General features: G+C 36.2%; 1 protein-coding gene across 3 annotated transcripts in view; it reads left to right on the forward strand.

Annotated features, from left to right (window-relative positions):
• The first annotated feature begins 2,575 nt into the window (after positions 1 to 2,575).
• Positions 2,576 to 23,299, forward strand: part of gabbr1a (gamma-aminobutyric acid (GABA) B receptor, 1a) — a 74,899-nt gene continuing 54,175 nt past the window's right edge. The window contains exons 1-7 of one of the 3 annotated variants that reach the window (XM_051862343.1): positions 2,576 to 2,866; positions 4,945 to 5,031; positions 11,671 to 11,735; positions 11,860 to 11,998; positions 12,859 to 13,044; positions 13,171 to 13,188; positions 19,870 to 20,030. In XM_051862343.1, coding sequence (XP_051718303.1) covers positions 4,953 to 5,031; positions 11,671 to 11,735; positions 11,860 to 11,998; positions 12,859 to 13,044; positions 13,171 to 13,188; positions 19,870 to 20,030 — 648 coding nt within the window. In that variant the 5' untranslated portion in view covers positions 2,576 to 2,866; positions 4,945 to 4,952. The remainder of the gene's footprint in view (positions 2,867 to 4,944; positions 5,032 to 11,670; positions 11,736 to 11,859; positions 11,999 to 12,858; positions 13,045 to 13,170; positions 13,189 to 19,869; positions 20,031 to 23,299) is intronic. The other 2 variants (XM_051862342.1, XM_051862344.1) reach the window with 2 other exon arrangements.

Below are 23,299 nucleotides of genomic sequence, written 5' to 3' on the forward strand. Positions count from 1 at the left end.
TTTTGGGATTTTAATGTCTTTTTTTAAAGGCAAGTTGGAAACTGAGATATTAAAATCATGTTTGCGGAATATATATACATATACATACAGTAACATTACAATTTTTTTAATGATTTAAAAAACTCAGGCTGCATTTATTTAATCCAAAATAAAGTAAAAACAGTAATATGGCAAAATGTTATTACAAATTAAAAGAACTGTTTTCTATTTGAATATATTTTAAAATGTAATTTATTCCTGTGATCAAAGTTGAATTTTCAGCATCATTACTTCAGTCTTCAGTGTCACATGATCCTTCAGAAATCATTCTATGATGATTTGCTGCTCAAGAAACATTTATTATTATAATCAATGTTGAAGCAACAGTTGTGCTGCTTAATATTTTTGTGGGAATGGTGATACTTTTTCCAAGATTCTTTGAATAGAAAGTTCAATGAGCGGCATTTATTTGCATTTTACTAAATTAATTTATTAAAGCCTTTATTAAATAGAAAACTTTAGTAACATTATACATATAATTAATCAATTTAATGCATCCTTAATGAATAAACATTAATTTCTCTCTTTTTTAATCTTACCACAAATGTTTGAATGGTATCACAATTTCCACAAAATTATTAAGCAGCAAAAATGTTTTCAACATTGATAATAATAAGAAATATTTCTTGAGCAGCAAATCATCATATTAGAATGATTTCTGAAGGATCATGTGACACTGAAGACTGGAGTAATGATGCTGAAAATTCTGACATCACAGGACTAAATTACATTTTAATATTCAAATAGAAAACAGTTATTTTATTTTGTAATATTTTGCAATATTACTGTATTTTATTAAATAAATGCCATTTGCACGATTTACAATTGAAACATGGAACGTTTTACACTCCAACCACACACACACACATATATACATTATATATGTGTGTGTATATATATATATATATATATATATAACATACACACACACACACACACACACACACAGTCTTTATCTGCCAGCAAAAGTCGTTCCTGATTTTAATAAACTGTCACCATCAGAACTGCAAGAGCAGAGAAGGTGAGCAATCTTTCCTCTGATATGAAAGTGAAACTCCAGCAGATGACTGAAATAAGACACTCTGACTGTAATTTATTCTCTCTGAAGTCATCCCTGCGATCTTTCTCTGGAAACTTGTACCATCCTGTCAGTTTTTACACAGCATCAGCTTACCTTCCCGACTCCTGAGCTGTTTAGATACTGAAAAAGAAAGAGACAAAAATATTTCATATGGTGCTGTTGCAAAATTCTTTTCCTTGCCCTGGTCTGTATGCAATCTGATTATGACTTGCCTTTTTCCTTTTCTTACCTTTTTAGAATTATATATTTTATAGCTTTTCATAATATATATGTTTTGTTTATCTTTCTTAACACAAGTAATGCATCTCAGTGCAGATTTTCTATTATTATGATACACTCTTTTTTGTACTTATTAAAGGGATAGTTCATCCAAAAATGAAAATTTTGTCATCATTTACTCACCCCTCAAGTTGTTCCAAACCTGTATGAATTTCTTTGTAATATATTTGGAAGAATGTTTGTAACCAAGCAGATCTCGTGCCCCATTGACTACCATAGTACTTTTTTTTTTCCTACTATTTTAGTAAAAAGGTTCTTGAAATTGTTCTTAACTAAGAAAAAAAAGAACTATTCCCCCAAAATATGATTCTCCTATGGCATACTCCCTTTTGGAACATTTATTTTTAAGAGTGTAAGGTCTGGGTTTTAAGGTATTTTATATGATTTTGTTGATGTTTTGTTCCCGGACATTTATCATGAGATTATGGACATGCTAACAATTTAAAACTAAGTAAATAAAGAGAACAATTCGCATAGAACGTATCATTGTCTTATAGTAAATAGCTAATTGTTACAATGAAGGCAAAGTTTACATTTTTAAGGTTACTTGAAATTTTTAAGTTCATTCATTCAACTTAAACCTCATTTTTTAAGTGAACATCGTCTTGAAAATAGACTCTCCAAAAGGATTCATCTCTTTTCAATTATTAAAGCTCAAAGTATAAATAGCCGACTGTGCCCATAATGAATAGCTTAGCCTTAGAGGAACAGAAGACAATCCTGGAGGAAGGGAAAACTAATATAAAATTTATATCTAACTGTGTTTGCACATACATATTCGCTCCGCAAAGCACTCAGTAAACAACAGGTTTAAAAGGTGTTATATAAATAAATATCAATATTGTTTGCTAAAATGCAAATGTGACTTTAAGAATAAAATCGTCTGCTCTACAGTACCATATAATAGTTTTAATACATTGGATGTTTTTCTTTATATATAAATACATGCAATTTCAATCATTGTGAAACTATTGTAATTAATTAACTGACACATAATAATTACAATAAAATGAAAGAGACAAAATTGCCCTGGTCTGAAAAAAAAGAGAGAGAGAGGAAAAATTATACAATATATTAGTAGTTCACAATTATACCCTGAGCACAGAAGATGCCTCGTGATGCAAAGATGAAATGACGTAGGCTGCGTTCCCCCGTTACGTCACAAGTAAGTGAGATTGAGGAGGGAGTGGAAAAAAAGAAGGAAGGAAGGAGGAAGGAAGGATGAGCGCTGTGTAGATAATGTTACTCTATGTAGCCTGTGATTTACACCTGCGATGATCTAATGAAAAGCAATACAGACCCTTCTCTAAAAGCCATAAATCAGTCCTCAAATGTGATGCACAGATTTGCACGATCAAAGCGACATCGCGCTCATATGTGTGGATATTATATTTAAACTCTCACTGAACGGAAATTGTGCTTATTTTCTTCGGGTCGGTCCTGCTGGAGCTTCACCGGGCCTTTGCTGTGAGTAAAACACTTTCACATGATGTCTGCGCTCGAGTTTCGTTTGTGTTTTGCGTGTGTTTTATCTGAAGAAGTAGCTCACGGCTGTTTTATCAGGCGTATTTGACAGATATCTTTTGTTTGACGAAACCCCCTCGAAGTATGCTTTGTACGGGACACAAAACTTCACAAACGGTGTAGACTACGCTGACGACATTCGCAGCCATGTTAATATGGAAACTTCAGGGAAGCATCATCCCCCGACAACATATATTTTTAGACCAGAAAACGTCGTATTGTATGTCATATTACACAACACAGAACGTTATTAGAATAATACAGCAGTAGGAGTGCATCTTTATGGGGACTATCTGAAAGTATCTGTCCGTGGTGCTGAAAATGTTTCCCCAAACGGGACCGTAACCTCTCAAAAAACATTAACCGAGTCAATATCACATTCACGACACTGTAACAGTCTTGTAGAGATGTATTTTGACTGATTAATATCTGAAATATAAGCTAAAGCCGACGGTATATTTGTGCAACAGTGAAAATTATTCATTTTATGGACTAAAATTTACAAAGAAGTATAGATGTGATGTCAAAAGGATCAAATATAAAAATATAGCAGAGTGTCAAAATGATTCATATCCCATAAATTAAGTAAATAGAAGAATGAAGCATAAATGAGGTCAATCATATATATATATATATATATATATATATATAAACATTTAAGTATATTTTTTAGGTTTTGTCAAAAAAGAAAGAACATTCTTAATATAAACCTAAACAACTGTTTCAAAACCAGAAGGAAAGTCTTGCTTAATGGTGTCATGTAGAATCAGCGAGATTTGTTTATAATTTTTAAAAATAAAAATAAAAGGAGCCCAATGAAATTCTATATTTAGTTTATCAAATATACATTTACTAGGAATATCTCTCATTATCTGATGAAGATTTGGCATAACAGATTCTCATATATTTAAGAAGACAAAATAATGATACTAACAATAATAAATTACGAATTTATGACCCAACGAAGAAGAGTATAGGATCAATAATTAAAAACACCAACATTTGAGCAAAGTTTTTGTCAGAAAAATAAAGAACATTGTTCATATAAATCCAAACAACTGTTTTAAAAACATAAGCAACCTTCATCCATATCCACTCCCTAGAAAACATCACATTCATGAAACTGCCACAGTTGTATAAAGTCTTGAGTCTCATGAAATTTTTACTATGTTTAAAAGTACTATGTAAAAATACGAACTACAGGGACAATTAGGATAATCGAAAAAGCCGAAAATCTATTTGTTCAACAGTGCAATGCAAACCAATCATTGTTAGTGCATCCTATCCGTCCTGTGCGTGTTTGGATTACTATAATCTCTGAACTCTGGATTTTCAAGTGTCGTGCTCCGCCGCTGTGCTGTACAGAATTAATGAGATGGAGTGCTGTGGAGACGTGTTTAAAGTTTAACTGATCCCTCTGATCCCCACCTCCTGAATCATCTCCTGTCTCTTTCCCATGGAGTCCCCAAAGATCTCCCTACATCTCTCTCTGTCACTTCCTCTTCCTCTTCTCTCTCTCTATGTATCTATCTATCAAGTTACATTGACCTCTAGGTTGAAGCGTGTTCAATACAGAAGTCAATATTGATGAAAGCGCTCTCTGTTCAATGCTTTGTGCTCTTGAAATGTCTTTATAAGAAGCTGTGCATGTGTGTTAGACCCGTCTGCTTATGTTTGTGTTGCATGCTCTTGTTGAAATGTGATTCAAATGTGAAAAGCCCTGAATGTGCTTTTTCACTCTAAGTGTGGTTGAGGGAAAGCTCATAAAATCTTTACAGTGCAGGGACGGCAAACTGCCTCCATGTTCCACGAATCCTCCTCCTCCTCCACGACCGTGTGTGGTGTAATTAAATGAGACAGCAGGTTATTATTATGTTTAACACATCTGAATGCCAACAAGATCTTGTCATGCCACGAGCAGTTTAATTGGGTTGAATAGAGCATGAATTGTGACTGCTGAAATCAAGCATATTATTAGTCATCTCTCTTTCTCTTTCTTTCTCTCTCTCATTCTCGTTCAGATGCAGTAATGGAGCAGCTATTATTTCTTGTAATTTTCTACTTACTTCCTACTCTCATCTCGTCCATACATAATTCAACAACCGGAGGTAATGTGTGTGTGTGGATGATGTCTGGTCCGTGCATGTTGAATTTAACACCACAGAATGTCTAAAGTGGCACCTCTGTAGCTTTGTGAGATTAGAGGGCGTTCTGTTTAGATTCTGTAAACTGAGTTTCATGGATTTCAAACAGCGATCTGCCCTCAGTCCTCATGGGATCATGTTCTGCCGGAACTATAGAAAGAAAAAATGGATTGCAATGCCAAGTCTCCTTTTCATTGCAAAAGCAATATATAGCCTACACAATCTTGGTAAATCAAAGCAATTCAGTGTCATATACAGAACATCTCATAGGTTTACATACCCCTTGCAAGATTTGTAAAATGTTTATATATATACATACATATATATACATATATATTAGGGCTGTCGATTTAATGCGTTAATTAGATTAATTAATCATGGTAAAAAATAACGCGTTCAAATTTTTAATGCATTTAACGCATTTGCTCCGCCCCAGACCTATGTAGCTCATCTGACATTACATAGGCTACAGTTGATGCAGGGCAACAACTCACTGCATGATGGAGCTCAGAATACAGTCAGAAAGTCCCTAAATTTCAAGATAGGGGGGCAAAAATGCTCAACCTCAATGCATTTACTCAACCTCATGGTCCAAAATTTCATGTGTAAGAAATTCTATGTTGAATCGAATAAAATATTTCTTTCTGAAGCTACTTTTTGTGATGTCTATTTGATGCTTTACACAATAATGAATTCTGAAATCTTTTGGGGGTAATTTCTCAGCCAAAATTGATGCGTGATTCAATTGTGATTAATTAGATTAATTAATCGCCATATCATGTAATTTATTTAATTTAAAAATTTAATCGCTTGATGGCCCTAATATATATACAACCCGAATTCCAGAAAAGTTTTTTTTTTGTTTTTTTAATTTGAATAAAATGAAAACTAAAAGACTTTCAAATCACATGAGCCAATATTTTATTCACAATAGAAACATAGATAACAAAACAAATGTTTAAACGGAGAAATTTTACACTCTTATCAACTAAATGAGCTCAAATCGAATTTGATGCCTACTACAGGTCTCAAAAAAGTTGACACGGGGGCAACAAATGGCTGAAAAAGCAAGACATTTTGAAAAGATTCAGCTGGGAGAACATCTAGCAACTAATTAAGTTAATTGATATCAGGACTGTAACATGATTAGCTATAAAAGGGATGTCTTAGAGAGGCAGAGTCTCTCAGAAGTAAAGATGAGCAGAGCTGTGAAAGAGTGCGTAAAAAGATTGTGGAATACTTCAAAAACAATGTTCCTCAACGTCAAATTGCAAAGGCTTTGCAAATCTCATCATCTACAGTGCATAACAATCAAAAGATTCAGAGAAACTGGAGAAATCTCTGTGCGTAAGGGACAAGACCAAATACCTTTATTGGATGCCCGTGGTCTTCTGGCCCTCAGACGACACTGCATCACTCATCGGCATGATTGTGTCAATGACATTACTAAATGGGCCCAGGAATACTTCCAGAAACCACTGTCGGTAAACATAATCCGCCGTGCCATCTGCAGATGCCAACTAAAGCTCTATCATACAAAAAAGAAGCCATATGTGAACATGGTCCGGAAGTGCCGTCGTGTTCTGTGGGCCAAGGCTCATTTAAAATGGACTGTTTCAAAGTGGAAAAGTGTTCTATGGTCAGACGAGTCCAAATTTGACATTCTCGTTGGAAATCACGGACGCCATGTCCTCCGGGCTAAAGAGGAGGGAGACCTTTCAGTGTGTTATCAGCGTTCAGTTAAAAAGCCAGCATCTCTGATGGTATGGGGGTGCGTAGGTGCATACGGTATGGGCAGCCTGCATGTTTTGGAAGGCTACACCATGTTTAGAGGAGATGCTACACCATGGTAAACATGCCCCCGTCCCAACTATTTTGAGACCTGTAGCTCATTTTGTGCATAAATTTGTAAAATTTCTCCGTTTAAACACTTGTTATGTTATCTGTGTTCTACTGTGAATAAAATATTGGCTCATGTGATTTGAAAGTCTTTTAGTTTTCATTTTATTCAAATTCGGGATTCGGGTTGTATATAAACAGGGACACACTGGTTTGTAGTGAAAAACATTTTACTGTTTACTGCACTTTGTTATTCTTCTAGTTATTTACACACAGTGGTTAAAGGGTTAGTTCACCCAAAAATAAAAATTCTGTCATTAATTACTCACCCTCATGTCGTTCCACACTCGTAAGACCTTCGTTCATCTTCGGAGCACAAATTAAGATATTTTTGATGAAATCTAAGAGGTATATGACTCGCCCATAGACAGCAATATAATCAACAATTTCGAGGTCCAGAAGGGTACTAAAGACATCGTGAACACAGCCGATGTGACTGCAGTGGTTCAACCTTAAAGGTGCAGTAGAGTTGTCAAAAGTACCGACTTCACTACCTATTGGTACTGAACTTTTAATAATGTGACGCTTTGAGCGCTGTTGAGCGGATTCGTAAACACCTCTGATTGGTCATTGTGTTGACGCGCTCATCGGATATGTCTGTGATTGGCTACAATGATCAATGCATGGCAGCGTTTGAAAGCACATGGAAGTGTTTGAGTTTGAAAGCATGAACGGGAGCGCTTGAAAGCAGGCGTCTATCAGCGGACTGGTCCGTGATAGATGCCTGCTTTCAGACGCTCCCGTGTGTATCTGTGTAAGCGCTTGGTAAAGAGCTTCATTGATGGCCATTTACAACGTTTTTACCATGTTGACCATTGAAGCCAATCACAGACATATCAGATGAGCTGTGAAAACAGTTGCCAATCAGGTGTTACGAATCTGCTCAACAGCGCTCAAAGCGTCACATTTTTAAAATTTCAGTACCAACTAGATACCGAAGTCGGTACTTTTTACAATTCTAAGGTGCAGTGTGTAAATTTTTAGCGGCATCTAGTGGTGAGGTTGCGAACTACAACTAAAGGCGCACACCCCTCCCTTTCGGAGAAGCTACAGTGGCTGTCTGGCCGACATGTCGTCGTCTGAGAGAGCAGAGAGTAGCTTGTGTGAAGCAATGAGGTTTCTTCTAACAAGGAACGATCTGCTTCTAATAAACCAAACATAAACTACTACTACTTCTTCGTGCGTATCCATTGTAATGACGATGTAAGCTGCCTCTAAAAAACACAAACAATTTAGAAGAAGAACAACAAAGTGACGAAACACGCTCTGTAGAACAGTTTGTCCATTTAGGGCTACTGTAGAAACATGCCGGCGCATGATGGCGACTTGACATGGAGGGGGGACCTGCGGTGTATGAGATAGAAATGGCTCATTCTAAGGTAATAAAAACATAACGGCTTATTATGTAAGGTCTTTATGTACCACTGAAAACATAGTTATGTATATTATATTGCATTTCTGTCAATAGATCCTCCCAAATTTTACACATTGCACCTTTAATTTTATGAAGCGACAAGAATTTTTTTTTGTGTGCAAAAACAAAACAAAAATAATGACTTTATTCAACAATCTCTTCTCTTCCCTGTCATTATCCATATGTAGTTGAGCACAGTGAAGGCTTCCGTGTTTACGTTCGAATGCCGGCTCAGTATTGGCCAAAGCTGTGAGCAGCACGACACATGCGTGTGATGCTGACGCAGGAGCCGGCCAATAATGAGTCGGCATTCTGATGTAGAATCTGGAAATGCTGGACGTAAACAGCATATGAGAATATAATTGTGAAGACTATCGTGATGTATATCTGAGTGAAACGGCTTCTCGAACAAGAAAAAATGTAGGCCGGGACTTGATTTTGTACATCAGGAATTGGATGGTTGTGGTTTGCTATTGCTGTAATCTCATGTGAGTGACAGGTTGTCCTGCCTTCACACCGAAAAAACACATCCAAGAAGAAAGAGATTTCGCTGCGAGACGGAGAGGAAGTTATTTTCATTAAAGATTATGAGGGCATGTGAATTTAAAAATAAAAATGATGATGTGCACGAATAAATAATTTATAATATAACTGCAATATAATAAAATAAAAAATAAAATATAAATTGCATAATAATATAAATATTAATGCACATAAAAAAAACAAGAAAGTTTCATTTCATAGTGACTTTAAAGAATTTAAAGTTTCATACATTTACCACCAGAGAATCACGTTTCCTAGGTAAAACAAATTGCACATGAGCGCCCTCTCATGTCGAAACTTGAATGCGATAAGTTCGTAATCACGACTTCAGAAGTGGGTATTTCCTATAGCACGTGTTGTGAAGGCAGCATTAGTGGTGGGGATTATCGGTAACGCTTTCTGCAGGTTACGCCAGTAGGTGGAGACGAGTCTTTATGAATGAGTCAATGAATCATTGATTCAAACGATTCGTTCAACAATGCTGATTCATTCAAAAGGGTTAGTTCACCAAAAAATGAAAATTTGCTGCTAATTTACTCACCCCCAGGCCATCCGAGATGTACTGGTAGGTTACGTTTTTCTTCAGTAGAACAGTAAAGAAGAGTTTTAGCTGAAATCGTGGTCCTTGGTGATTCATATAATGCAATCGCTACGTCAAGAAAACAGGCAAAACTAAATTAATATCCGTGGCTCCTGACGATGTATTGAGGTTTTATGAAGCGAAACGATCGGTTTGTGCAAGAAACTGAACATGATTTACAACATTTTAATCCACACTTCCACAGCCTCGTCCTGAGCGCGTTCACGACAGTCTGAAGCGCGAGCGAGCTTCCTGTCACATAATGACGTATGCGCGGGAGCTCAAACGCTAGGAATCTGTGAAAAGTCAATCTTCCCGTAATCTTAATTTTTTATATAGGTTACGGCATCCAGGATAAGCACAAGTACGTACCTTTGTGATGAACAATACAACGCACGCATCCTTCCTGTTGTAAAGAAACACAGCGTCAACTCACGTGTGAGTTTGCACCCGCACATTCGACATTATGAACCAGGAAGCTTTTGCAGGCTGTGCATTTCTGGTAATAATGTTGTAAATAATGTTCAGTTTCTTGCACAGACAGATCACTTCGTTTCATAAGACCTCAATGTATCGTCAAGAGCCATGTATTAATTTTGTTTTGCCTGTATATATATTTTTTTAATCTTAAAGTGATGGTAGCCATTGACTTGCATTATATTACAGTTTCAGCTAAAAGTCTTTGCTGTTGTTCTACTGAAGACAAAAGTCACCTACATGTTGGATGGCCTGAAGATGAGTAAATTAACTGCAAATTTTCATTTTTAAATGAATTATCCCTTTCAGAAATGAAACAAGCGCCTGAAGTTATGAGTGAGTCATTGAATTGTTCATTAATTGATTTTGTTTGTTCCACACCAATTCATTCAGGAAGGAAACACCACTGATGTGTGTTTTTCGGAGAAGCGCAGCGATTATTGTGGGTTTGTTTACAACTATTTTCGAAAATTGACACAAACTGGCAATCTGTCTAAAATGCAAGTTACTCTTTTTTTAAGTTCATTGAATTGTTAGCAAAGTGTGCTGCTGCTTTAAATATTTGCTCGTGAGATTTGTTTAAATATCTATTTATCAGGGCCTTACTCAAAACAAAACAATTTTAGGATCTCTCTTTTTTTTAAGTGCTAAACAAGGGGACCTATAATGCCTCTTTCGCAAGATGTGAAGTCTCTGGTGTCCCCAGAATGTGTCTGTGAAGTTTCAGCTCAAAATACCCCACAGATCATTTATTATAGCTTGTCAAATTTGCCCTATTTGGGTGTGAGCAAAAATACGCCGTTTTTGTGTGTGTCCTTTTAAATGCAAATGAGCTGCTGCTCCCGGCCCCCTTTCCAGAAGAGGGCGGAGCTTTAACAGCTCACGTTTCAGTTGCTCAACAACAACAAAGCTGGAGAATCTCACGCAGCCAAAATGACGATTGTCAGTAACAGTGTCCAGCCTTACATTGTTCAAACCGGAGTCAGACACTGATGGAGAGAATGCAACTTTTAGAATGCAACTGGACGTTTCTGATTGGTTAGTGGATAAATTTTTGTAGTTCCTGTGGAGTTAATTCAACTCATCGACTAGCATGTGCCATCATGTTAATCTTTTGTGCAAATCCAGCATTAAATTGACTGTCGTTTGTAAAGCAGTCCGGCGTAAAATGACAACATGGTAACGACACTCGACTACAACAACTCTTCCCCTTCTCTAAAGCAGCCCAACATGGCTTCACCCCCTTTGTTGTGTGTTCTCGGGGGCGGGGTTTATGTAAATTTTAGGGTTAGTGATGTCACCAACCCGGGAAGAAGCTCGTTGTAGTCCCTACCAGCTGTTTGTTGTAGTCCTTTAAAAAGCGAATTCTTTAAAAGAAAATATCTCCCTTTGCATTGAACTTTGAGCGTCGTAACGTTGCAGATGTTGTTTATGCTCAAACAGAAACATTACACACTAACTAAAGTTAACAAAGTGAAATCATAATCAACCACCCCTTTAAACATTCTCCAAGCGGTATGAGCACTGTATTTTGATATGAGACAGTACCATTAAAATCCTTATAAGCCATCAGTGTGTCACAGTCTTGCAAGGGGACTCAAATTTAATATTTCAGATGTAAATTTACCCAGAACATTAGTCATTCTCTCTATTCGTTTCATCCTCCCCCATCTCTCTTACTCTCTTTCAGGATGTGCAATCATTCGTCCCCCCAGAGATGGAGGGATACGCTACAGAGGACTGACTCAGGAACAGGTAAAAGTCTACGGCAGCACATTAAACTGGCATCCATAAACATCACTGTCAGTTCTGATGGGACTTTGACCCTTAGCAACATCTAATTCAATCTACAAATGTCTCTCTTTCTCTCTCTCTGTAGATCCGCAGTGTGCAGATCTTGCCAGTAGACTATGAGATAGAATATATCTGTAGAGGAAGCAGAATTATTGTGGGGCCCAAGGTCCGAAAGTGCCTCCCTAATGGCACCTGGACTGACATAAACCAGCTCAGCAGATGCTGTAAGTGCCCTTGCTGTCCTATTCTATTGATTAATATCTATATTTATTACACAGCTCTCTGAGGTCAAAAGCATTTGTGTAATTAACTAAACTCTATAATTGACCAATTTCACTTGTATTATTTCTTGTATTGCTCCATTTCTTCTCACGTAATAAAATTACTGCAAATCAATATGTCCATTTATTAATTTATTTAGTAAGTATTCGTGTAGGATACTAACTGTTTTCTATTTTAATGTTTTAAAATGTAATTTATTAATGTGATGGAAAAGCTGAATTTTCACCAGCCATGATGATCCTTCAAAAATCATTCTAATATGCTGATTTGATGCTCAAGATTTCAAAATTTGTTCTTATTAGTTGAAAAAGTTGTTACTGCTTCATATTTTTGTGGAAACCATGACTGCCATTCAAAAGTGTGAGGTAAATAAGAAAAAAAGAAGAAGAAATTAACACTTTTATTCACATTAAATTGATCAAAAGCGACAAAGGCATTTATGATGTTACAAAATATTTCTATTTCAAATAAATGCTGTTTTTAAGTTTTCTATTCATAACATGAATACTGAAAAATGTATGAATTTCCAAAAAAATATTAAGCAGTGAAATCTGTTTTCAATGTTTATAATAGTAAGTACCATTATTAAAAGTTTTGTACCAATAATAATTGAGCACCACATTAGTATATTAGAATAATTTCTGTGATATATTATTCAACTATAAAACCAATAGAATTGTATTTAAATGTAATTGTCTGTGTGTTGTTGTGGCATAACACTTTAAAGCTGTGTAATTTCAAGTTAATATAAATGTGCTAAAAAGGTGTCAGCATGTGCTTACACTGTTGCTAAAATCCTCAGTATTGGTTTGCCCTCGTTCCTGGATGTCTCTGGAGAACGGGAGGGCGATTCTGCAACCCTCAGGACAACCAGTAGAGGGCACAGTTCTTCATTACAGCTGTCATGCTGGCTTTCTATTGGAGGGTTTCAATATCTCTCACTGTACCAAACTGGGCAAATGGGACTCACCTAAACCGCTCTGTGTCTGTGAGTATATGATTTGAGTTAACTGTCAATCACACAAACACAAATGTATTTGTTTTATTAATATGAATGATCAGTTTAACTCTATGCATCTCTTGTTTTTTCCCCCCTATATTTGTGCATCATCAGATGACAGTAACTATACAGGTAAGACAAAAGATCACCTCAAAGAGCTATTTCATTTCTCATGTGAGAGGTCACTTTTCCAAGGACTCAAAATAATATTTTACATCCCATAATAATCTATTGATCACTTAATAGTCCACTTCAGTTTGCTTCAAATATGTAAAAATAGCAGAATGTAAAATGATAATGTTAAAGTTAATATGCTATATTTAAAATAATAGCATATTAACTTTAATATGCTCTAACATATAATCTAAATTCTTACCACAATTCTCATTGAGTGAAAATCTAAATTTGTAATGCTTTATTTACCCACAAGGGGGCTGTATTTTACCATCAGTCTTGTGAAAACAAATAATCTCCATTATTTTAGTGCTATATGTGTAGCACTAAAATAATTAAAACATGCTTTGCTTTATAAATTCATCTTGTTTTACCATCCAGGACATTTCTGTTGCAATGATTATTGCTACCTGCTACTTTAAATATTTTATGCGAGTACTGTTGTTTTATGTGGATGTACTCCATGATCCTGTTTATTTATAATTTGATAAACAACAAGATTTTTAGATAAAATTCATATGCATATGTGAAAGTGGTCCCGTAACTTGTCACCATTTCTTTTTATTTTTTATTTTTATATTTAAATGCCTCTGTACCTTCATTAGTTCTTTTGAATTGGCTATACAGTATAACAAAGACTTTTTTAACCCTCTGGTGCTATTTGGTCACTTTTGACCAAAAGTTTTACGTTTTTTTTGGGTGGGGGCGATTTTTTTTGGGGGGGGGGGTTAATTGTAAATTGAAGAAAATGAAATTATATTGTAAAAATTGTCAAAAAGTAGAAAAAAGGATCCATACACAACCAATAGGGCAAAGGCTCTCCAACTGTTCGTTTATTATACTTCAACAGACGTGCCACAAAAAGACGTGCAAAAAGGTGCTACATTTACGAGAACTCTTCATCAGTGCCATATGATTGCGGATACACACCTGCGTCCATTTAAAGTGCACAATATTGCCGTATACATCCTAATATGTATGCAGACAAAATAACAAATTGTGGAAACAAATGGGTAATAATTATTGCATAAATATTACTTAGTACCATAAAATTCCCTCAAACCATATCAATAAATATAAAATAAGATTAAACAAGATTATATTACAATGATTTTATTAAAAAAAAAAAAAAAAAAAACATTTGTATGAATGTAACCCCTAAATGAGGATTAATGGGTTAGTTCACCCAAAAATGAAAATTCAGTAATTAATTACTCACTCTCATGTCGTTCCACACCCGTACGACCTTCGTTCATCTTCGGAGCACAAATTAAGATATTTTTGATAAAATCTGATGGCTCAGTGAGGCCTGCATTGACAGCAAGATAATTTACACTTTCAATGCCCAGTAAGCTACTAAAGACATATTTAAAACAGTTCATGTGACTACAGTGGTTCAACCTTAATGTTATGAAGCGACGAGAATACTTTTTGTGTGCCAAAAAAACAAAATAACGACTTTATTCAACAATATCTAGTGATGGGCGATTTCAAAACCCTGCTTCATGAAGCTTCGAAGCTTTACGAATCTTTTGTTTAGAATCAAAGGTTCAGAGCGTGAATCAAACTGCCAAAGTCACGCCCCACCCAGTGGTGATCCATTGAAATTTCAAAACACTTATGACATAACGAAGCCTCGTTTACTGACTTTCACCCTCCGAACCTCTGATTCTAAACAAAGCTTCGAAGCTTCATGAAGCAGTGTTTTGAAATCGCCCATCACTGGATATTGATGAATAAAGTCATTATTTTGTTTTTTTGGCGCACAAAAATATTCTCGTCACTTCATAACATTAAGGTTGAACCACTGTAGTCACACGAACTGTTTTAAATATGTCTTTAGTAGCTTACTGGGCAATGTAAGTGTTAATTGTCTTGCTGGCGATGCAGGCCTCACTGAGCCATCGGATTTTATCAAAAATATCTTAATTTGTGTTCCAAAGATGAACGAAGGTCTTACAGGTGTGGAACAACATGAGGGTGAGTAATTAATGACAGAATTTTCATTTTGGGGTGAACTAACCCTTTAAAGGAACACTCTACTTTTTTTGAAAATAGGCTCATTTTCCAACTCCCCTAGAGTTAAACAGTTGAGTCCGAATCCATTCAGCTAATCTCCGGGTCTGGCGGTACCACTTTTAGCATAGCTTAGCATAGTTCATTGAATCTGATTAGACCGTTAGCATCTCGCTCAAAAATGACCAAAGAGTTTCGATATTTTTCCTATTTAAAACTTGACTCTTCTGTAGTTACATCGTGTACTAAGACCGACGGAAAATGAAAAGTTGCGATTTTCTAGGCCGATATGGCTAGGAACTATACTCTCATTCCGGCGTAATAATCAAGGAACTTTGCTGCCGTACCATGGGTACAGCAGCAGATGCTAACGGTCTAATCAGATTCAATGAACTATGCTAAGCTATGCTAAAAGTGGTACCGTCAGACCCGGAGATCGGCTGAATTTATTCGAAAATGGTAAAACTCAACTGTTTAACTCTAGGGGAGTTGGAAAATGAGCCTATTTTCAAAAAAAGTGGAGTGTTCCTTTAAAGTCCTCATAGAGGGCCATTCTCAATAGAAAACATTTGACTGGTCAAAAATCTGTGTAGTGCAGGATGAGTCATCAATATTTGTTCTCTTTTCCCAGAAGAGAAAAAGTGTACATTCAGATATAGTAACCTTTATATCTAAACTTGTTCATGTTTAGTACACTAACATATACAGTCAATGACTTAAAAGATAACACACATGATCTAAAAGATACTCATTTTGATAACATAGGGTCTTGAAAAATACTAATATTCCATGTATATATGACAAAAATCATATTTAAATGAGCTCAGTTTCGTGCATAAAAATAATAAAGAATAAGCAAAATGCTGTTTAAAATAGTTTTAGATGCAGTATAGTATGTAGTAGTAGGACTTCATGTCAACTCCCAGACTATTGAATCTCATTATAATTCTTCAGGCTGCCAGAGTCTCTCAGCATTAATACAAGCGCTCCTGCAAGCACGACTGTAGCACCCTCTCATTCATCCATCCCTCCCTTTAATTGCCTTCCATTCCTCTCAATCCCTCTGTCCTTTCTTTCATTTCCCTTCGTTTCTTTCAGCTCTGCTGATTTAGACTATCAAGCCACGCAAATGCGCTCGCGCTCGCTCTCTGTCTCTCTTGACTCCCTCTGTTAACTCACAGCGAGAGATCACCGCCTACTTAGTGCACTCTCAGCAGGCTGAAGATTAACACTCGGCCAGAGTGTGTAGATATGTGTGTCTCTCTGCCCTGTGTTTATATGAATGTATATGAGGTTATGTGTGTATCTCAGCACAGTGTGTGTTTATGTGTGTGTGCATAAAATCAAGCCTGTGTGTACAGGGTGGTGATTACATTGCTCTTACTGTGCTTGTTAAAGGATAATTCAGCATAAAGGTGACCTTTTTTTGCCAGCCCTCTATAAACCCCTCTATTGCTTTATGAACAAGAACATAAAATATCATTCTCTTTTGTAAACATATTTAGTTATCACATAAACTAAAGGGTAATTATATATCCTCACAGGAGGCATCTCCGGCCTTTCTTTTATTAAATAACAACTAAAGATCAGGGATGAATAATTAATGACTGACATATGGAGAGAGCGGATTCAAAGGGAGCTCCAAATGTCACTGGAGCGTCTCTGGTCCTGAAGTTCACGGTGGCTCAAGTCATCAATTTCAGCACTACTCTGTTGTTTTAGAGTATTTAAAATGAATAAGGAATGCAGAGGGCTGTGGGGGCAACAGAGTGACATACATGCTGTATAAAATGTCATTATGGGCAATGCAAATGCACTACAGATGAGATCGGATGGATGAACAGATGGATGGACAGACGGATGGATGGATAGGTAGATCCAAGTTGATTTAATTGATAATGAAATAATTGTATTTGATCACATATATGTGCTCAAATGCATGTAATTTTTTTTTTTTTTTTAAAGCATCTACAAGAATTTTCAGACAGAATTGCCTGATTGTAACCAGTGTTGGGGAAAGTTACTTTAAATTTGTAAATTTTAGGAGGATCTATTGACAGAAATGCAATATAATATACATAACTATGTTTTCAGTGGTTTATAAAGACCTTACATAATGAACCGTTATGTTTTTATTACCTTTAGAATGAGCCATTTCTATCTCATACACCACTGGTCTCTTTTCATGTTAAGTCACCATTTTTGTGCGGGCATGTTTCTACAGTAACCCTAAACAGACAAACTGCTCTACAGAGCAGGGTTGCCAGGTTTTCACAACAAAACTCACCCAATTGCTCCTCAAAACTAGCTCAAAACTAGCCCAATTGCATTTCAGGGGGATCCCACAGTAAAAATCGCATTCCTTCGGGTAAAATCCGCGTTCTTGGTGGGGCTCCCCTGGTAAAATTCGCATTCCAGGGGCTAAATATCATGTTATTTGGGGTCGATTCAACCTGCGGACATGAAAAACAACCCGCGGCAACAGTGTAAACGTAGCCCAATTCCGCTGGAAAACCGCGGGCTTGGCAACACTGCTACAGAGTGCATTTGCTTGACTGGCTACTCTCTTCTGTCTTAGATGACAACATTTTTGTCCTGTGTTGGCCACCATAGCTTCTCGATATCGCAATTCGCAACCTCACCACTAGATACCGCTAAAATCTACACACTGCACCTTTAAAAGTAATGCATTACAATATTGAATTACTCCCCCAAAAAATAACTAATTGAGTTACTTTTTATGGAAGGTAATGCTTTACATTACTTCTGCATTACTTTTTCCCATCTGGGCTGGGCTGGGCTGTTTGTTTGTTTGTTCTTTTTTTTTTGGCAAATGTTTATTAAAAGTCATTTTTGCTTTTTAGTATTGTTGAATTGAATCATCAATTCAGTCAGCAGCAAAGACATTGCTTAATAAAGTGAGATTAAATACATGAAAAATATTTCTATTATTTAACATTATTGCAGGTTTGCAAAATATTCTGAGTTTGCATTTCACTGTTTTTATTAATTTTAAGGAATACTGAATCTATTTTTGTGCAAGTGAGATGAGTAAATGTATGCTCACATTTAGTCTAGAATAACCATCATGTTTACACAGCGCACACAAAGCTTACCCTCGATTTCTCTCAGCATGGGGAAAACAAAGTAACTTCTGTTACTTATTTGGAAAAGTAACTCAGATATTTGTTGTAAATATAAAAGTAATGGGTTACTTTACTAGTTACTTGGAAAAAGTAATCTGATTACGTAGCCTAACTCGCGTTACTTGTAATGCCTTACCCCAAACACTGATTGTAACAGACAGACAGACAGATAGAAAGAAAGAAAGATACAGAGATAGAAGGATGGACGGATGAACAGATAGATAGATTGTATGACTTTTGAAAATGATTCTGATTCGGTGAAAGTGATTTTGATTCAGAAGAGAGCGTTAACTTTAACCCCGCCCGCCTTCCTGCTATACAACAGTACTGTTCGTCTGTCAGTGGTTCATTCAGTTCTCTGCTGTCTGCTCTGAGTACGGATCTCTGTGCGTTTGGTGGTCAGTTTTCCCCCTCTCCTGCCGACGGATTAAAGGATTATGCCGCAGCACAATTGTTATTTTCCTATATTCTGATCAGATGCCGGGATAATATGCTCGACAGCTTAAAACTTAATCACGTTTCGAGAGCGGCGCGGTAAATAAAGCAACGCCAGAGGATTTGCGGAGCGCGTTCTGACCGACAATGTCGCTCATCACCACCTGTTTTTCTCTTCTCTCGTGAACCATGAGCCTAGCTGTACTACAAACACACCGACTGTGACTGTGAAAGGGAAAGAGACAATAACTGCCTGATGGCGTATTTGTTTTTGCCCAACAATGAAAGCGTGATTTCTGTAGTTTATGCTTTTACATGTTTGGACAGTTGGTTTACGTTGAAGCGCTTTCTGTGACAGGACATCAATGATTTGGTGTTGGAGTCTAAACTATTGAGAAGATTCTAAAAGATTCCAAGATAAAGATTCTAAAGATTCTGAAGACTTTAAATATTCTAAAACATTATGAAGATTCTGAAAAAAAATATATATTTCAAAAGGTTCTGAAGACTGAAAGATTCGGAAGACTTTAAAATATTCAGAAGGGTCTGGAGATTCTAAAGGTTTTCTGAAGATTAAGCAGAGTTTGAAAATTCCAAAGAGTAAAGATTCTGAAAGAGTCTCAAGACTTAATAAGCTACAAAAACGTTCAAAAACTGTACATTAAGACGATAAGAGCTCAGTGCTACTGATACCAGCCATGAAACTACAACTACTGTAAACATATCAGTCCCAACTAGTGTCCAGTATTTTCATATTTTGACAAGGATTGACATTTGCGCGTCTAAATATTACTTTACGCTTAAAGTGTGCGCTTTTTGCGCGTTCCAAACACGGTTCTGTTAATATAAACTGGACACATCGCACGTGCTGACACTTTCAGCTTTGCACACAAAGGCACAGTTTAAGTTCAGAACGTATAAATATCGAATTGGATACTGATGGCATCCAAGGAGAGGATCAGGACCTTGGGGAGAGTTTGGAGAAGCTTGACTCTACTTTACGCAGTGCTTATCTTTCTCTCCTGGCCGTGTGCGGTTGCAGGCAAGAAGAAACTGTACATCGGAGCTCTGTTTCCCATGAGTGGAGGATGGCCCGGTGGTCAAGCGTGTCTCCCCGCAGCCCAGATGGCTTTAGATCTCGTGAACAACCGGAGCGACATTCTGCCGGACTACGAGCTGGAGCTCATTCATTACGACAGCATGGTAAGAACTGGCCAACGCTTTACATTTACAATTTCCCTATTACATATATGTTCTCCTGATATTTAAATATAGCCTACATGTTCCATAGTTTTGCTCAGCATGATGCATATATATATATATATATATATATATATATTTCTAAAGTTTTGGATCGGTGAGATTTGTAATGGTTTTTAAAATAAAGTTTCTAATGCTCACTAAGGCTGCATTTTTAAAAAAAAAATATATATATAAAAAATCAGTAATATTGTGAAATATTATTACAATTTAAAATAACTGTTTTCTGTTTGAAAATATTTTAAACTGTAATTTATTCCTGTGATCAAAGCTGAATTTTCAGCTTCATTACTCCAGTCTTCAGTGTCACATGATCATTCAGAAATCAGTCTAATATGATGATTTGCTGCTTAAGAAACATTTATTATCAATGTTGAAAACAGTTGGGTATATTTTTTTCAGGGTTCCTTGATGAATAGAAAGTTCAAAAGAACAGCATTTATCTGAAATAGAAAGCTTTTGTAAGATTATCCACTTCCATTCAAAAGTTTGGGGTCAGTAAGTTTTTTTTTTTTTTTAAGAAATTAAATAAATGAATACTTTTATTTAGCAAGGATGCATTAAATTGATCAAAATTCACAGTAAAGACATTTATAATGTTACAAAAGCTTTCTATTTCAGATAAATGCTGTTCTTTTGAACTTTCATCAAAGTATTCTGAAAAAAAAAAATGTACCCAACTGTTTTCAACATTGATAATAATAATAAATGTTTCTTAAGCATCAAATCATCATATAAGAATGATTTCTGAAGGATCTTGTGGCACTGAAGACTGGAGTAATGATGCTGAAAATTCAGCTTTGCTTCACAGGAATAAATTAGTTTGCATTTCACTGTTTTTATTAATTTTAAGGAATACTGAATCTGTTTTTGTGCAAGTGAGATGAGTAAATGTATGCTCACATGTTATATGTTACGTTATGCTCACCAACATGTTATACAATAGCATACCAGTAAGTTGAATACTTGCCGAAATATTCTAATATAATTCATGTCAGTAATTAGATAAAGTCCTTATTCTATATACTTTCCATCTCCTAATCCCAATGTCATTTTAACTAGTTTAATTGCATTTTATCAGAAGTAGTGTTTTTCATCCAAGTAGAATGAATAAATATTTTTCAAGGGCTTTTGCTAAGTACTTTAGTCAGAAGAAATGTCGTTGCCCTCTTTACCTTCTGCTAATTTATTAAAATATTTCATGTTCAAGGACTGAAACATAGATAAGTACCAGATGTTAATTGAAGATGGCATGAAATTATCAGTGTTTAGCAGGTGCTTCATTAATGTTGTGGCACTGATTGTATCTTGAGATTCAGGAGTTGGTGTCAAGTCGACATTGCATTTGTTGGTACATTAATATTTCACAACTCACTGCACTTGGCTGTTATCAACAGCCTGTAAGGCTTCAGCTGCATAAAGTAATTTGGCTTCCTAAAAATACTCCCAAATTCATGCACCATGAATGCTTATGTATGCCTTTAGCGTTGCAGAGTTTTCGAAAGATCACCCCGAAAAATGTCTTCCTTGGTTTATTTTGTTTATTTATTTTTAAATAAATTTTTTATGCAATATGCCTCAAGAAAACATTTTTCTGACTTTTGTCAAAAGTTGGTTTCAGTTCTGTCAGCACCCATAGATGACAGCGCTTTTAAATATGTCAAAAGAGCTGGTTTTATATCTAAAATGTCCGATAGTAAATATGTGCAAGAGTGTGCAATTGTGATGTGTCGCTGCCAGTGAATTCGCAGCGTTTTCAGAAGTTCAAAGCGGGCCAGTTTAGTTTAGTTTGGTGTGACGGTTCTGAGCACCCCATATAGGTGAGGAAACAGTTAAAGAGTGCTCTAACTGGACAGAGATGTGTTGTATCATGGTTGTGATTGGTGAACCACACTCTGCATTGCAATCGCACTCAATATAGAGGAAGATTCAGGGAGAGGAGGGTTGGCATGGCAACAGCCACCAGTGAAACCACAGTTCAAACAAACTTGCATCCCTGTAGATCTTGTAAGGATAAGGAGGTCCTTCTGCAGACTCTTATGTATCTGCAGTACCTGTCTGTCTGCTCACGACTGAAAGGTTCTTACTGATGAATCATAAGAATCTGTAAGATGTCAAGATAATCATCATCTTCCCAGTTAGTTCATTAAAACTCCTACTGGCTTAAGAAACCACATCCACCTGTGATTTTTGAGTCAAATTTGACCCACATTGAAAAGCATTAAAAATCCATTAATAATTGGGATACGATGCGTATTAAGGATTTTTTTTTTTTTGATCCCAAAATGTGTTATGATAAAAAAAAAATTATATTGATTAGTTACACATTTTTTGTGGAAAAGAGATACAGTAATTACATCTAGAAGGCCGTTTACAAACTTTTTCAACTAAAAAACTGAAAACGCGCTTTTTTGTGGGGACCTGAAAACGCAAACTTTTGAAAACGGGGTTCAAAGTGCAAGTTTTGAAAACAATACCGGTATCATCTCTGTTTAAACTGCAAAAACGCAAATTTGTGTAAACCGTGACGTAGTGTTTCTTTTTCAAAGTAACATCGCCAACTACTGGCCTAGCAGCATAATACAGCATTTTTAGTCGTTTCGTGGAGCCTTTTGAATGGGAATCGTTTTGATAATGTTGTCGTCTCTATGCGAAAAATGCAAAGGAAAAACGTTTCTGTTTTTAGTACACTGTTGTTGTGTAAACTTACCCTTAAAGGTGCAGTAAGCGATTTCTGAGAAATGCTGTCGAAAGTGGATCGGACTGAGCACCACAATACACTTCTAGCCAGTCAACAGTAGGGGGCGTGTCCACTCGTGATGGGGGAGGAGATAGAGAGTGAGCAAGAGGGAGATTTGAAGAAAGACTGTAGAAAGAGAGATGGCTGAGAGACATTACAAAAGAGAAAAAGTCAGAGGAATATCACTGGAAAAAGCTTTAGGACCCGCATTAATATTAGAAAAGCTTTCCAGCGCTGGAGAAACCTAAGTGAAAATGCCTGAAAATGGACGCAGAGGTTGCGTTGTTTCTGCTCCATACCTGAGTAACATTGGTTTTACCATGTTTAACAGAACCAAGATATGCTGTTGTTGTAATGTTAGCTAACACAACAGTTTTGAGTGTCATTGTTTGTCTGGAGTTGCTGGCAACTAACAACTATGCGCAACAATGCGCACAAAAAGTATTCTTGTCACTTCATAATATGAAGGTTG

Source organism: Ctenopharyngodon idella, chromosome 15 (genome assembly GCF_019924925.1).
Source record: "Ctenopharyngodon idella isolate HZGC_01 chromosome 15, HZGC01, whole genome shotgun sequence".
In the NCBI taxonomy this organism is placed as follows: domain Eukaryota; kingdom Metazoa; phylum Chordata; class Actinopteri; order Cypriniformes; family Xenocyprididae; genus Ctenopharyngodon; species Ctenopharyngodon idella.